Genomic DNA, 15,340 nt, shown 5'->3' on the forward strand with positions numbered 1-15,340 from the left:
AGCACCGCGCTCCACTCTCATATCATGTGCTCCCGTGAAGGTGGGTGTCGGTGCCGAGAATGCCGCCGATGAGGAGGCTGGAATTTGCAAGCATTCTGCAATGAAAGCAAGCGAGAGGAGGCGGCTTGCGAGATTGGACAGCGTAATGTTATGATGTGAGTGTGAAGGTGAAGTTCGGACAAGAGCTGGTAGAAAGCGTTTGAGTTTGGCGGCTTAGTAATCTTCTCGTCATCATTTTAGCGCGCGTGTCCCATGTTTTGGCTACGCGTCGATGAGATAACAACAACAACAACAACCAGACCAGACCATCCGACAATGAGCAGATCATACTCGGTGCAGCTCTGAGTAAGCGCTTGCCATGTCGGATGGACAACGATACCATTTTCCGCCTGCGCCTGAACTGCGTAGACCACTACCAGGCGCCTCCGACTTCACTTGATCCGCCGATCTGGGGCCCACAAACAACCACATCGACCCAACTAGGCAAGCTGCCCGATGTGCCCGTGATCAGAGTCTTCGGGTCGACAGAGACGGGCCAGAAGGTGTGCTGCCACATTCGTGGAGCATTCCCCTATCTCTACGTGCCGTATACAGAGTCCATTGCCAACGACGACGTGGCTCGGTACATATCGACCTTCCGGCACAGCATCGACCATGCGCTGGCCCTTTCATATCGCCGCAACCCATACGACGACCCTCGAAAGGCTACATTTGTAGCCCATATCAGTCTGGTCAAGGGTGTCCCTTTCTTTGGCTACAATGTCGGGCATAAGTACTTTCTCAAGGTCTATCTTCTCAACCCCCTCCACATGACCCGCTTCTCCGATCTGCTCCAGCAGGGTGCCATTCTCAGACAGCTCTTCCAGCCATATGAAGCACATCTGCAGTATTTGCTGCAGTGGATGTGCGACTTCAACTTGTACGGATGCGCCTACATCGAGTCCAAGAAGCCCAGGTTCCGAGCACCACTGCCAGCATGGGAAGAGCTGGACGACCCTGCCCATTTGTGGCACGACCACTCCATACTGCCCCGGAATGTGCTGGACGCCGACAAGTTTCCCAGACAGAGCCACTGCCAGCTGGAGCTGGACCTGTGCGTCGAAGACATTCTCAACCGCAATGCCATCGAGCCTCGTCCGCTGCACCATTCATTCATCGAGCGCTTATCGTCTCTAGAGAATTTGCCTCCAGATGAAAAGCTCGTGCATTCTATGGCAGGTCTATGGAAAGACGAGACGCGACGCCGCAGACTGCGAATGGGACTGACCGACCCGTTCTCCTCGCCGTTTCCACCCGAACTTCTTGTCTCGATGTCTGCAGACCCACGAAACGATAGTAAAGGTGGTTGGATACACGAGGACGAGTTCCGAGAAATGGTCAACGAATTGGCAGAGCAGGAGAAGAAAGCCAGAGGCGGTGGACCAATATCTTTTGAAAGCTTCAGTAGTCAGGCCAATAATGATGACAAGGATGGTGTCAAGACCGTATTGAGCAGTGTGGATGACTTGTTTCACAGTTCCTTGGACAGGCAGTGGACGGAGACAGAGAAACACGCTGGGGACAACAATATATACAGCCAGCAGCTGAGCTTTCAGAATACGCTGGGCACGCAGCGAAACGCGACCGCCGATGCTGCACTCGTCGACGAAAGCAGCATTGCAAAAATCATCGACGATGATGAACACTACGGTAGCGATGAGGAGGAAGCAAAACACATCGCTCTTACACAGCGACTCAAGCTAGGTGAAGCTGGTCTCACTGGAAGCATGGGTGAGGCCACAGTGGATGGTAGTGCCGTAGAAATCGAATCCGAGGCCGGAAAGCTTGATCCAGTCCAAGTACCAGAAAGCATTGTACAGACTGCCCGCGCAGGTGGCATGAAGCGAAGCGCGCCGCCTGGCAGCCAGACGCCCTTCAAGAAGGCTAGGTTTAGTGTTCAGGATACTTCACCACAACCAGCACATCGCAGATTCCGCATTCACGACGCTAAGACATTTGATCGAAATGCGCATGGCTCCTTGTTGCCCGGTAGTGATGGCTTTGATCTACCTCAAGCAGCACAAATTTCGAGACTGGACACCTCGAACGACCACAGCGCCAAATCACTAAGCTCTGCTCAGCCCTCGGCTTCCCAGCGATCTCAAGGGTCGCAAGGTGTCAGACATGCATTTCCGGCCGTGAAGAATCCTCATGACGCAGAAACGCAAGCAAGGCTTAGCCAAAGGGACGATCTGAGTCAGATATGCCAACGAAATTCATCAAGCAGCAAGAAGACTGCGCAGGAGTTACTTGCGCACAACTCTGTTGAACTTCCTGCAAGCTCGCAGAAATTTTCTGCCGACGTTGGGCCTAAGGTACCAACTCGAGTCGTGGCCAAATATGCCCGTACCTTCGGACTAGACTCTGACAAAGATGTTTTCGTATTTGGAAGTCTGCCGCCTTCCTATCAAGAGGTGAACGATAGCTTGGCGCCCTCGGTCATCTACCAGGATGCTTACTATAGCAGCGAGAAGGATGTCCCAGAGCGACCAAGAGAGTACGCTGGACAAGAGTTCCGGCTTGAGAGCAACACACTCCTTTACTTGCATGCCTTCGACAGAGGTGGCTCCTTAATAGATGCCAACGTGCGCGCTGTGCACAAACCTGAGCTTGAGCTCGCCGAGCAGAGCCGCAGCAAAGAGTGTTCTCTAAGAACTTGGGAAATCGCAAAGCCCCCGCCCACTTACGCCGAAGTACAAACTTGGCTGAAGGATGAAGCACCTCAAGAAGAGAATGATCTTGATTGGCTCGAGGTCGATGGACCACCAGCTGCCTCTCAACTTAGACGGAAGAACAAGCCTCCGCCTGAGCTGTCACAGATCGAGGGGCCGACTCAGAAGAACAAGCATGGCGCCAAATATTCACAGAAGAACACCAGTACCAGCGTGCAGCACGAGACCGGATACATGAGCACGATGAGTCTTGAGGTGCACGTGAATACTCGCGGTGACCTGGTGCCAGATCCTGAGCGAGACGAAGTCAACATGGTGGTCTGGTGCATTGCTGATGATCAAATGGATGAGAAGACTGTTCTCGGAATAGCTGTCTTGGCTCAAGAAGGTGACGAAGACCGCCTTGACCAGATTCGCCGCAATGTGGGCAACGATACCCAACTGGACTGCGAAGACAACGAGCTCGACCTAATCAATAGAATGGTGGATATTGTCCGTCAATACGATCCAGACATCCTGACTGGGTTTGAGGTGCACAATGGTAGCTGGGGCTACTTGATCGAGCGCGCGAGGCTGCAATATGAGTTCAATCTACCAGATGAGTTCTCAAGAATGAAGTCAAAGTCACATGGGCGATTCGGCAAGGATGCTGACCGCTGGGGCTTCACCCAAACATCCACCGTGAGCATTACTGGCAGGCATACGATCAACATCTGGCGAGCTATGCGATCTGAGCTGAATCTGCTCCAATACACCATGGAGAACGTCGTGTTCCATCTCCTCCACCGACGCATTCCGCATTACTCCTTCGCTACGCTGACACGGTGGTACCAGAGTAAGAAACCGCGCGACTTGACTAGGCTGCTTGACTACCTCATCACACGCACCAGGTTGGACCTAGAAATCTTGGATGCGAACGAGCTCATACCAAGGACTTCTGAACAGGCACGTTTGCTGGGCGTCGACTTCTTTTCTGTCTTTAGCAGAGGCTCTCAATTCAAAGTGGAGTCCCTCATGTTTCGAATTGCCAAGCCGGAGTCTTTCGTGCTCGTGTCGCCGAGCAGGAAACAGGTTGGAGCTCAGAATGCCCTCGAGTGCTTGCCTCTCGTCATGGAGCCCCAATCTGCATTCTATAGCAGCCCACTGGTGGTGCTAGACTTCCAAAGTCTATACCCAAGCGTCATGATTGCCTACAACTATTGCTACTCGACGTGCCTAGGCCGCATAGTGAACTGGCGTGGCACGAACAAGCTAGGATTTGCAGACTTTCAGAGAGCTCCAGGTCTACTGGAACTCGTCCAGGATAGGCTTAATATTTCCCCCAATGGTATGATGTACGTCAAGCCAGAGATGCGGAAGAGTCTGCTTGCGAAGATGTTGGGAGAGATTTTGGAGACTCGAGTGATGGTCAAAAGCGGCATGAAAGTCGACAAGGACGATCGAACGCTGCAGCAGCTCCTCAATAACAGACAATTGGCTCTCAAGCTGATCGCTAACGTCACGTATGGCTACACGTCTGCTTCATTTTCCGGCAGAATGCCTTGCTCGGAGATCGCGGACAGCATTGTGCAGACTGGTAGAGAGACTCTGGAGAAAGCCATTGCGTTCATCCACTCTGTCGAACGATGGGGTGCAGAGGTCGTGTATGGAGACACGGACAGTCTGTTCGTGTATCTGAAAGGCCGCACCAGAGACGATGCTTTCAAAATCGGCGACGAAATTGCCAAGGCCGTGACTGATATGAACCCTAGGCCTGTCAAGCTCAAGTTTGAAAAGGTCTATCACCCCTGTGTGCTGCTAGCCAAGAAGAGATATGTGGGCTTCAAGTACGAGAGTCCCAAGCAGACCGAGCCGGAATTTGATGCGAAAGGCATTGAGACTGTTCGTCGGGACGGCACGCCTGCGGAGCAGAAGATTGAAGAAAAGGCGCTCAAGTTGCTTTTCCGCACTGCCGATCTGAGTCAAATCAAGCAATACTTCCAAACGCAGTGCACCAAGATCATGGCAGGGCGCGTGAGCGTTCAAGATTTTTGCTTCGCCAAAGAGGTCAAGCTTGGTACCTACGCAGACAAAAGTCCTCCGCCGCCTGGTGCGCTGATTGCCACCAAGCGTATGCTTCGAGATCCGCGAATGGAACCACAGTACGGCGAGCGAGTTCCCTACGTCGTCATCGCTGGCGCACCTGGAGCTCGACTGTGGGAACGGTGCGTGGAGCCAGAGCGACTGATCTATGACGAGAACGCCGAGCTCGATGCGGAATACTACATCAGCAAGAATCTCATTCCTCCTCTCGAACGTATCTTCAATCTCGTAGGCGCGAACGTTCGTCAATGGTTCGATGAGATGCCTAAAGTCCAGCGCATCCGCATGCTGGGAGCCCAGCGTGAAGGCGAAATCAATGCCAGGGGCAGGAAGACGATGGAAAGCTATATGGGTAGCTCACTATGCCTTGTATGCCGGACGAAACTGGATCCTACCGAAGCCGACGCAGAAGAACTCGAACTTCCGCTTTGTGCCGCCTGTCGTTACGAGGATTCGACGAATACGCTGCTGGCACTACGTCGCAAATACCAAAAGGTTGAAAGGAAGGTCACTGATCTGCAAGATGTGTGCAAAAGCTGCGCAGGTCTGGCCTTCGATGACGAAGTGAGATGCGATAGTCGAGACTGCCCCGTCTTCTACAGTCGTGTCAAAGCCAATACTCAGCTGGGTGTCGCAAGAAACGGGATTGGTAAGGTGCTGGAGGAATTCGAGAGGGAGGTTCTGAAGAGAGAGGATTTGGAGTGGTGATTCACATGAAAACAAGTCGAAGCTTTGAGCCGTACTACCCAAATGCAGTGCTTAGAATCAATCAAGATTCGAAACACGACAGGCGTTTCTCCTTGTACGGGTAAACACGGCGCGCAGCATGTGAGGCGCTCGGAGTTCGTCACGTGACAGCTTTGGAGAGCTCTCAGCCGCAGATATATAACTTAGGCTGCCTTCACCCGGCCGGTAAGAAGTCTACCTGCACTCGTTTCTTACATCTCAATGTCCTGCTTCACACGTCAGTACTACCGTACAATCAGGATCGGTGGAGAAAGACTGTACAACTCCGTCGTCACATCACAAATTGCAATGAAAATCGCTATGAAATGCTGATCTAGCAAGAGTTTGCAGGACATGCAATATTGGTGCCGTAAGGATCTGGACCCGCGATGCCGGCAACCTGGAAGATGGCGTTCACGACGCCTCCGATTCCTTCGCCGGCAATGAGACCGGCTGCGATGGCGTAGCCGTAGATGTCGAATGACTTCGGCTTCCTCTTGGCCCAGTAGTAGCTGCGAGATTGTTAGCAGCTACTTCTTTCATTCAACACGCACTCATGTATCACTTACCAAGGAAGAGCGCCGATGATCATGGCCAAGCCGTAGTAGGTCTGTGGCAGGACGAAAGCCAGAGCCACACACATCATGTTGGGATGGTACACTCGGTACTTCTCCCATGTGCCGCGGTAAACGTAGTGTCGGATGATAATCATGACACCACCGAGGATGGCGAAGATGATGGAGAAGATTCCGGATGAGGTTGGAACTGGGAACTCTGGGTCGGTCATGGCGACAGCAACGGCTTTCCAAGCAGCGACTGATGGAGCGCTGAATGGACAGTGCTCTGCGGTTGAGTCCAGAATACACGGATAGGCCTTGGCGAAGAGCATGAAAAGTGCGGGAGCCAAGAAACAGGCGACGACGGTTCCCAGACCTTGAGCGAGCCACTGCTGCTTTGGAGATGTCTTTAGCAGGAAGCCGACACGGAAGTCACCGACAAGATCGGAGGCCTGGTTGGCACCAATGGAGGCGAGCGAACCACCAAGCAAGTTGAGACGCTGAGCGTGGTCCATTTGCCAGTGTTCGCCCTTTGTTGCACCTCCAAGAACAATCTGAGAGGCCTTGGAAGCTGCAGTCAGTGGGGTAATGTCAGTGACACCAGCGCACTGGACAGCCAGTAACGAGAAGAAGAAGGCCAGGAAGATAGAGAGCAGTGACATGCCGACAGGCATATCGAACTGCACGCCCATCACTACGCAAGCCATGATGATGACAAAAACGATGGCTGGTGCCCACATCCACCACTTGACGAGCTCCCTGTCCTCGGCGAAGTCTTGGACCAAATCTGCCTGCTTCTGTGCTCCTCTACGTTCCATAGCTTCAGAGCGCTTGCCCATCTTCCTCATACCCGCGGCGATTCCAGCGCAGCTGGCACGATAGATGGCCTTGGACACGTGGAAGAAGACCTTGTATTGAAGACCGAGTTCGACGAATGAAACGACGATCATCGTCAGAACGCCAGGCCACAGCAGCCAAAAACGTGGGCTAGGTGTAGCCTTGGTGGATGCATGAGCGCCGAGAGAAGCGAAAGACATGAGACCGGACCACTTCTCGTCTTTCGGAGCCAACTGTTTGCCGAAAGCCACCTTGTTGTGCACAAGAGCCGGTCCGATGATACCCCAAGCCAGGATGGAGCCTCCGTAGAAGGAGCAGGCAGTGTTCAATCCAACAAGCATGCCTGCACCAATGAACGCCGGAGTCCATTCGATCATCCAGCCCCAGTTCTCGACAGCCAGAGCGTGATTGTGGTAGTTGCCCCAGATAAAGAACCAGGTGAAGATGTGCCAGTCCCAAAGAATACCGATCGCGTACTGCGACACGACACGCAGGATGAATGCCGCAGAGAATGCATATGCGAGTGCCCTCATCTTCATTTTTGCGATTGCCTCTCCTGTTGCCGCCATGTGCATTGCACGGATAGTCATTGCTGTCGCCGCAGGTGTCGGGAAGATCAACTTCAGCTCGCGGGCAACGTAAATGATGAAGAATTTGCGCAGTGGCGTCGACATGAGAAATCCGAAGTAAGCTCCGACGATGGTGAGGGTGATCAGGCGGTGGAAGTCCTTTTTCGGGGTGTCCAGCAGGTGGAGCTGGTAGAGAGCTGGAATGCCCGAGATGAACACGCCGGACAGACCGCCTGCAGCTGTGGCGGCAGTCTGGACGATGTTGTTCTCACGAGGACCGAATTCGCCACCGAGGATTGGGAAGGACTCGGGCAGTCTCCTACCGAGAGGCTTGAGCAGTGCGAAACCAATGATTGCACCGAACAAACTCGCGCCGAAGGTCCATCCGGTCTTCAGTCCGAGGTAGATGTTGGATGCGTTGACAAGAGCACCGCAGACAACACCAACGAGGACAGCTCGAATGGTCACGATGATGTGTCTCTCCTCAGGCAGGTCGTCGAATGGCGTGAATGGATCTTGTTCTATGATGTCTTCGGATCCAGGCTTCTGAGATCCATCCTCCTCCATCTCTCCGACGTAGGTCGTGCCGACCTTCTCGAACTCCTTAGTATCCTCATTGCTGCTCGAGGAGTGCATTTTTTCTGTGCTGTACGCTCCCGTGCCGCCGTGGGTGGAGGTATTAATGACATTCTCCTTTTCAGCAACAGGCGGCCCACCCGGGGTTATATTGCCCTTCGATCATATAATTAGCCACGCGCATGGCATCAGGGAGGATCCCCAAGCATCACAAAACAAGCATACCGCGGGCTTGATTGTTCCATGGATAGCCTCATTAACGTTCGCCATCTTGGGCTGTGCTGCGTCTATTCACCTAAACACAAAAGGAAATTAAGAGAACAGGCGATGGGAACCCGCGACCATAACACCTCTACTAGATGTCTACCGCAGCCTCCGCAGGGCATGGAATATTTATGGTCTTTTTGGCGCTCTGGCCCCACCCTCACCAGGGACCCAAGCGAAGCGGATGTCAAATCCTGGCGTGTCGCCGCTGTCGCGTCGCATGGTCGGACTCTCTAATAGAGTCTCTATCAGTACTCCCTGGCGGCCATCATCGAGGCCATCTGGCTTTCGACCAACCACGAGCTTTGTGGTGAAGGTCAAAGCTCCGTGGAAGCGTCCGAAAGTCTTGACTCCTGCCCTTCGAGGTTAGGATTCCCATGCGATTTGGCCCAGGTGCCAGGATCAGCACAAGCACCTGGCACGAGCGGCCAAGCCAGCGTCCTGTACATACTGTAGGAGGCGAACGGCTTCTGGCGGCACGACATCTCATCATGTTGTTGCGCTGCGAATTCGATGTAGCCAAGCATGTGAAGCAGTGGTTGAGATTGTGCCACCACTAGCCGGACCGCAGCCTCGGGGGAAGATAAAGATGCAGGCGTAGAGCGAATATTATAGCGAATCGGAAGTCGGGAAGCCTGTCCTTTCTATCGGCTCCTCCAGTGGTTCACTGGTGGCGTGTTGGATATCTTCGTCCAATTAGGGATTTTCAACCAGGTCACGATGTGGGCAGGCAGTGGGCACCATGTTGGGGCCATTTAGGACAGAGGCAGGGGCCTCATTCTTCTAACCACAATCAGTCAAACGACGAGCGAGAGCGAGGCTCATTAAAGCGGTCGATGGTCAGCCAAGGGTATGGAGCGTCCGTATGGTACCACTGTTGCACTGTAAATATGAGTGAGACAAGCCTGTAATAAACATCTCATTGTTGTCCAAAAGGTTCTTTCGGGGACCAGGTGTGTAGCTCTGAGGCTTGCAAAGTGTGCGGGAAGACTGGGAACAGAGCAATTTCTAGCCAACTTAGATGTGAACATTGCAAGCACCGAAGCAGCCGGGAGGAACCGAAGCGAAGCAGCGGCTGTCATCAAGAACGATTCACACCTTTCGCCGTACTGTACGGCGTACGCACGTCTGTCGTCGGAGATGAGCACGATGCCTGTCCAAAAGACCACTCGCGAGATCAACGACATGAGTTCGCGGTGTCCATAAGTTACGTTATCGATCTTCCGGGCCAGGCACACCATCCTTCTCACGGCGCGAGGCTCTCTCTTCAACACGGACGAAAGATACGCACCTCGCTATGCCGCCGTCTCAACACCAGAATGGCAGGAGACCCGCTCTCGTTTTGCGTGAGGAATTTAGGGCAGCACTTTGCAGTTATAGGACATGGCCGGTTACACCCTGTTCTTCGCTATAGAACTAGCGCGCGGGCATGGCTCTGCATGGATCTCTTTCGCCTGCGATTGCCGGATACCAGGCCATGGATTTGAAGCTACGGAGATGGCAAGCCTGCTTTCTGAACACCTCAGAATCACTGTCGTTGAACCGCCGGTTTTGCCGCGTCCATGCGGCTGTCATGTGCATGTCTCGATGCAAGATGGTTTTGAGAGTGAAGATTCAAAGACTGGGCTAGACACTTGCCAAGCCCGCCACCTTCTTGGGCGTCAGTGAACTGACCTGCCCTGCCCTCCAGCACACCCGTTTCAAGCAAATTGCAATTCTGCCTCATGAGTCTACCACAAGAGGCTTCCAGCTTTCGTTCGACACTTTGTGTGACTTGGAGTGTGTGTCCAGGTGTCAGGGTCCATCACGTGCCTGATGCCTGAGGCTGCAACTGCTGCACTTCATCTTCGGACTTCTACATAGATTAGTCCTTCTTCCTAATACATCAGTTACATTAAGTGGTTATAAGCCCCCTGCGTTTCTAACGCGTATAACACGTTCGCTACGTATTCTAATAGTTACTCCGACTGCTACGTAGATAGCGCTTGTTACTAAAAATTATACTAATACTATTATCGTCGCCGCTACCCTCGAGTGTTCTAGTAGGTACTAGACTCGAGTCGGCTACTGTTAGTGTTAGCTGTCCGCCACACCGGTTTCTAACATTAGTATTAGCTGTCCGCTATACTAGAATATAGGCGCGCCTATCGGCCGCCTTTTAAGATAAAGTCTATAGTTTCTATATCGCCGTCGCTATCTACAATAGCTCCCCCTACAACGTCTAGCGCTTACATAAGCAATATTCCTAAGCTAAAGAATAAGAAGAATTACCTATTATAGTTGTACGCCGCTAAAGGCGCTCTTAAAGGTATATCGGTCTAGCGCTATATATAAGGCACCTACTAGCGACCTCTTTCTAAGGCCTCTAGTAAGACTTCTAAAGAATTTAAGGACCGTTAAGATAAATAGGACTCTAAAGATTAAACGGCGCGGACCTAGATCTTCGCTAATTGTATAAAGTATCCGTAGACCCGCGGTATAGGTTAGGATAGCCGAGCGAAGCCGAGGCGAGTAGCGTAAAACAGGTCGGCCTGCCTATACTATACTTATTAGTATCCACATCGCAACTCGAGCTGAACAGGCTTGTTAATAGACTCATTAGTATCTATATCGCAACTCGAGCTAAACAGGCTTAGCAATTAGCTATAATTCTATAGTACGACTATAAGCGGATAACTGCTTATACTCGCGATATACACTTAGAGCAGGGGAATCACTTTAGTACGTATACGACCGACCTATTTAGTTAATAGCAATATGCTACTTATTAGCTATATCCTACTTAGGAGCTATTTGCTAGTTATCTAGCATCTACTAGTTATCTACTATATCCTACTCGTCTATTATCTCCTGCTCCTCTATTATCTCCTACTTATCTATTATCTTATTATTATGAAAAGCTGCCTATCGTATAAGGATACGGCTCTAGCTACGCTAATTAATCGCAATTCTAGGAGCGGTCTAAAGAAGCTGCCTAAGTCGATTACAGTCTATATACTAGTCCTTACGGGCGTTAATAAATCTTAGCGCAAATTCACCGAAGCCTACGCTCTCTCTAGGCTGAATTGTATCGAGTATATTATCGTAGTTGTACTAATTATATAGGAGACTACTTAGTAGAGAACTTGAAGGTTAAGTTAGCTAAGAATCTAGAACGGTAATTGCCTAGCGGGCATATACTACTTTCTTACGGTTAGCGTTAATATACGTAAAGAAGTCGGAAGCGTTGTCGGCGGTCGACGCAGGGGCATATGCTAGATATAATATAGGTATCGGGCGAGGATCGGTTCTAAGAGCACTAGAGGCTAGCTATAATAGCCGTAGCTAATTGACCTAAATTAGTAGAGAAGCATACCTAGGGTAGAGGGCCTCGAACTAATCAATTAACCCCCGTACGAGGTTCGCATTAGTGCTACTATTAGCGAGTGGATAACGAAAGTTATAAGCCTTAGGAGGAGCACCTATATAGCGCTAAGCGATAGTAGTAAGGTTATAAGGTAACTGCGGATTAGCGTTAAGCTAAGCTTAGAGTGTAAGAAGGGTTATATTAGTAGGTAGATAGGGTGGTAGTGAATTAGTGTAGTATTCGATAGAGATCTAAGAGGAGAGGGAGGAAGGTAGGCTAGTTAGCCTAACGCTAAGCGCCAAGCCCTGCCTAAGGCATTAAGACCCTAGCTTCACTCGAGCCTAGTTACATACTAATTACGTGTAACCTCTTTAGTCCTAATATACGCTTCCCTTCTAAAGGCCGCGCCCTCGTAGCCGGTCTATGTTCTATTCTTAACCTCTATCGCTACTAACTTAGTAGGTCTAGCAAGCTTCTTAGTCCGCGCTAAATTAAATACGCAATTACCGATTATATAACTATATTAAACCTCACCTCTAATATAATATAATGTCTAACTCTAACTGCGCTATACTTATATATAATAAAGTGATATATAACTACGAGAATTGAGGACCTTCGACCAATTATAATACGAGCGCGTCTTCCCTACTATAATAGGTAGACGTACGAGGTATTGCAGCCCTACCTCCGTTCTAAGTAATGTCGTACCGAGTTCTTTGCGTCTACTCTAAAAGACCTAGAAATGTCCGCTCCGAGGGTTTGTCCGTTCCGAGGGTTGTTCTTATTATTACGAGGACTATTACTGTTCGTAGTTTCGCTAGCCCTAATTAGCTAGGTTTAGTAGCCTTTAAGTGTTAACTAATTATATCTTTTCAAAAGACTCAGTTCTTCTAGTTTCTATAGGTAAAGGCTATTGTAAGTGTAGTAGTAGAGGTTCGCCTCGCTTAAAGGGTTAGATAGATCGAGGAGTAACCTATTGTCCGCAAGATCGACCCCGGCTAGCTTAGCTCTATAGTTTTGCCCTTAGTTAGTCGGTCTATTAGTCCACTCAATCTTTTAAGCGGCTTAAAGTTTTGACTTAGCCTCAAAGTTTTAATTAAACCTTTAATAGGTTCAATCTTTAATTAGTTAGTATAGCGCCTTAGGCTTATAGTATAGGTAAGGTTGTTTTGTAGGTGCAGTAGCGACAATAGGTAAGGTTAGCGATATTAGCGAGTAGGTAATGTTAATAATAGCGGCGCTAGTCGTCTTAGCGCTAACTTTACCTTCTTCTAGTTTCCTTTAACTAACAATAACTCGGCAATATTGTTACTAATATAGCTGCTTCTTCCTTTCTCAAATAGCAATATACTCCGCAATACCGTTACTAATATAGCTGCGCCGGCCGCGCCGTCCTTGCCGACCGCTTAGGCCTCGAGGCCTCGATAAAATAAAGAAACAAGAGGTAGAATTCTTAAAAGAGTAGTAACTAATTAATTGACGCGTAGTAGCGCGCCTAGTATAGTCTTATTGTCCTAGTTTGCCGGCCTCCGATTGGTTAGCTAATAGCACCCCGGGGGTAGCATTAGTCCTAGGCCTTAGTAGTAACATTATAAGCTTTTAGCCTTCTTCTTGTTCTTTACGCTAGTCTAATACTCATCTAATAACTCGGTTATATCCTTAAAGGAGTCTTCGGCTTCCTATAAGTCCTATTCTAGTAAATAGCCTTGCTATCTTAATAGGTACTCCTTCTTGCCTTTCCTAGTCCGGTGCTATAGGATACGTTCTATAGACTACAGTTCTTCACTATCCGCTAGTATGTCTTCGTATTTAGTAGGGGCTTCTTTAGGGCCTTCGCGATAGTAGTATAGTTTAAGGAGGGAGATATAGAAGGTGTTATAGATAGTATAGTGTAGTAGGAGCCATAACTAATAGGCCTAGCTATTGCCCTTCGGTTCTCGGATTCGGAATAGGCTAATGTATCTAGGTGCAAGCTTAGGCCTTGTTTTGCTATTAGGTAATAGGTGTTTGCGGATACGGAGGTTCTTAGTGCTTAGTATAACTATGTCGCCTTGCTTAAAGGTTATTAGCGTATAGTGTTTGTTATAGTAGGCCTTCTAATATATCTAGGCCTTTGCTAGTTTGTTAGCCAACTTAGCGTAAATCTCTCGCATCTTTTGAACCCTCTTAATAGCCGCTAGCGTCTTAGGTGTTAGTACTTAACGCGCTTCCCTTTCCTTGCGCTCGGCCTCGAGCGAGGTAAATAGATCTTATAGCAAGGCGGCGTTCTAGCCTATTATAGCTATGTATAGTGAAACCTTAGTAGATAAGTATATACTGTTGTTGTATACGAATTCTGTAGGTTGTAGAAGGTTGACCTAGTCGTTAGGGTTCTCGTTAATATAACTACGCAGGTACTGCTATAGGGTAGCATTCTGCCTTTTAGTCTAACTATCTGTTTGTAGATAGAATGCTATAGACAGGCGATGCTTGAGTCTTAGCTATAGGCAAATCTTACTCTAATAGTAAGATATAAATATCGAGCCTCGATCGGAGACTATCCCCTTAGGGGTCCCCTAATAGCTATAGAAGATGTTGTTCTATAGCGACTTAGCTAGGTTAATAGCCGTCTAATCCTTTCGGGTAGGAATGTAACGAGCGCCCTTAGTGAACCGGTCTACGACAACTAGGATAGCATTATATATATCCTTACTGCCCCTACGCTTAGCAGGCGGGAGGCCTGTAATAAAATCTATTGTAAGCTTAGCAAATGGCTTCTTTAGAACAGGGAGTGAAGACAACTCGCTAAATAGTAAGTGCTTTAGTGCTTTAACTCGTTAATATACGGCACACGTGTTTACGTAATCCTTTATGTCCCGCTTACTATTTAGCTAGTAGTATGTGCGCGATAGTAACTCGTGCGACCTCTCTATACTATAGTAACCGGCAAGCTTACTATTATAGTGTCGCTTAAGAAGTTCTTATCTAATCGATTGTTTAGCGGGGATATAGTATCTGCCCTTAAACCTTAAGTAACCTTTGTCGTCGATCGACTAATTGTTACTCTTGCTAGATCGAGTCTTTTGCCTACTTACAAGCTAATCTATACGAGCCGTAGCAAAGGCGTCCCTCTACTAAGCACGTAATAGCTTATCTATAAACGATTAACTATCCCTATTTACAAGGTTATTTAATAGCACCCTCGCTATTAAACGAGGTACGCATTATATACATCTAATAGCACTAGCAGCCGGATTAACTGCATTAGTGCTATCGCTGTTACTATATATTGCGATGTCGACTAGGGAGTTATTATAACTTCTCCTATCTGTGTCTTTGGCCCTTGCCTTAACACGTACTATCAATATAGTAAGAGCATTAATATGCTTTAAGCCGTCGCGGAGTCCGGTAAGCCGCTTATCCTACGCTTGCTTATTAATAATACGGGCTATAGCAATCTTATACTATAGGGTTGGAAACAAAGAATTAATGTGCTAGGTCTCGCTATTGTAATTAGGCCGCCTCGATAGGCTATTAGTAGGGTTACTTACGCCTAGCCGATATAATATATTAAAATCGAACCCGGCGAGGTAGACGGCCTATCTAGCCTATCGACCTATAACCCTAGTAACCTTCGTAATTCTACGGAGGTTGTTATAGTCCGTATAGACCTAAATGGTGTGCTATACA

General features: G+C 49.2%; 2 protein-coding genes across 2 annotated transcripts; one reads left to right on the top strand and one right to left on the bottom strand.

The window, feature by feature from the left end:
- Positions 1–365: 365 nt before the first annotated feature.
- On the top strand, positions 366–5,501 carry MYCFIDRAFT_131051 (uncharacterized protein; the record flags this gene model as incomplete). Its single annotated transcript, XM_007925562.1, has 3 exons — positions 366–1,515; positions 1,708–1,832; positions 1,992–5,501. 3 exons carry the CDS (start codon positions 366–368, stop codon positions 5,499–5,501), a joined length of 4,785 nt encoding a protein of 1,594 aa, XP_007923753.1.
- Positions 5,502–5,795: 294 nt separating this feature from the next.
- Positions 5,796–8,849, bottom strand: MYCFIDRAFT_202529 (uncharacterized protein; the record flags this gene model as incomplete). The annotated part of the gene is made up of 3 exons (XM_007925563.1): positions 5,796–6,031; positions 6,089–8,003; positions 8,774–8,849. 3 exons carry the CDS (start codon positions 8,847–8,849, stop codon positions 5,854–5,856), a joined length of 2,169 nt encoding a protein of 722 aa, XP_007923754.1. The 3' UTR covers positions 5,796–5,853.
- Positions 8,850–15,340: the final 6,491 nt, after the last annotated feature.

Source organism: Pseudocercospora fijiensis (genome assembly GCF_000340215.1).
Source record: "Pseudocercospora fijiensis CIRAD86 unplaced genomic scaffold MYCFIscaffold_2, whole genome shotgun sequence".
NCBI classification, from domain to species: domain Eukaryota; kingdom Fungi; phylum Ascomycota; class Dothideomycetes; order Mycosphaerellales; family Mycosphaerellaceae; genus Pseudocercospora; species Pseudocercospora fijiensis.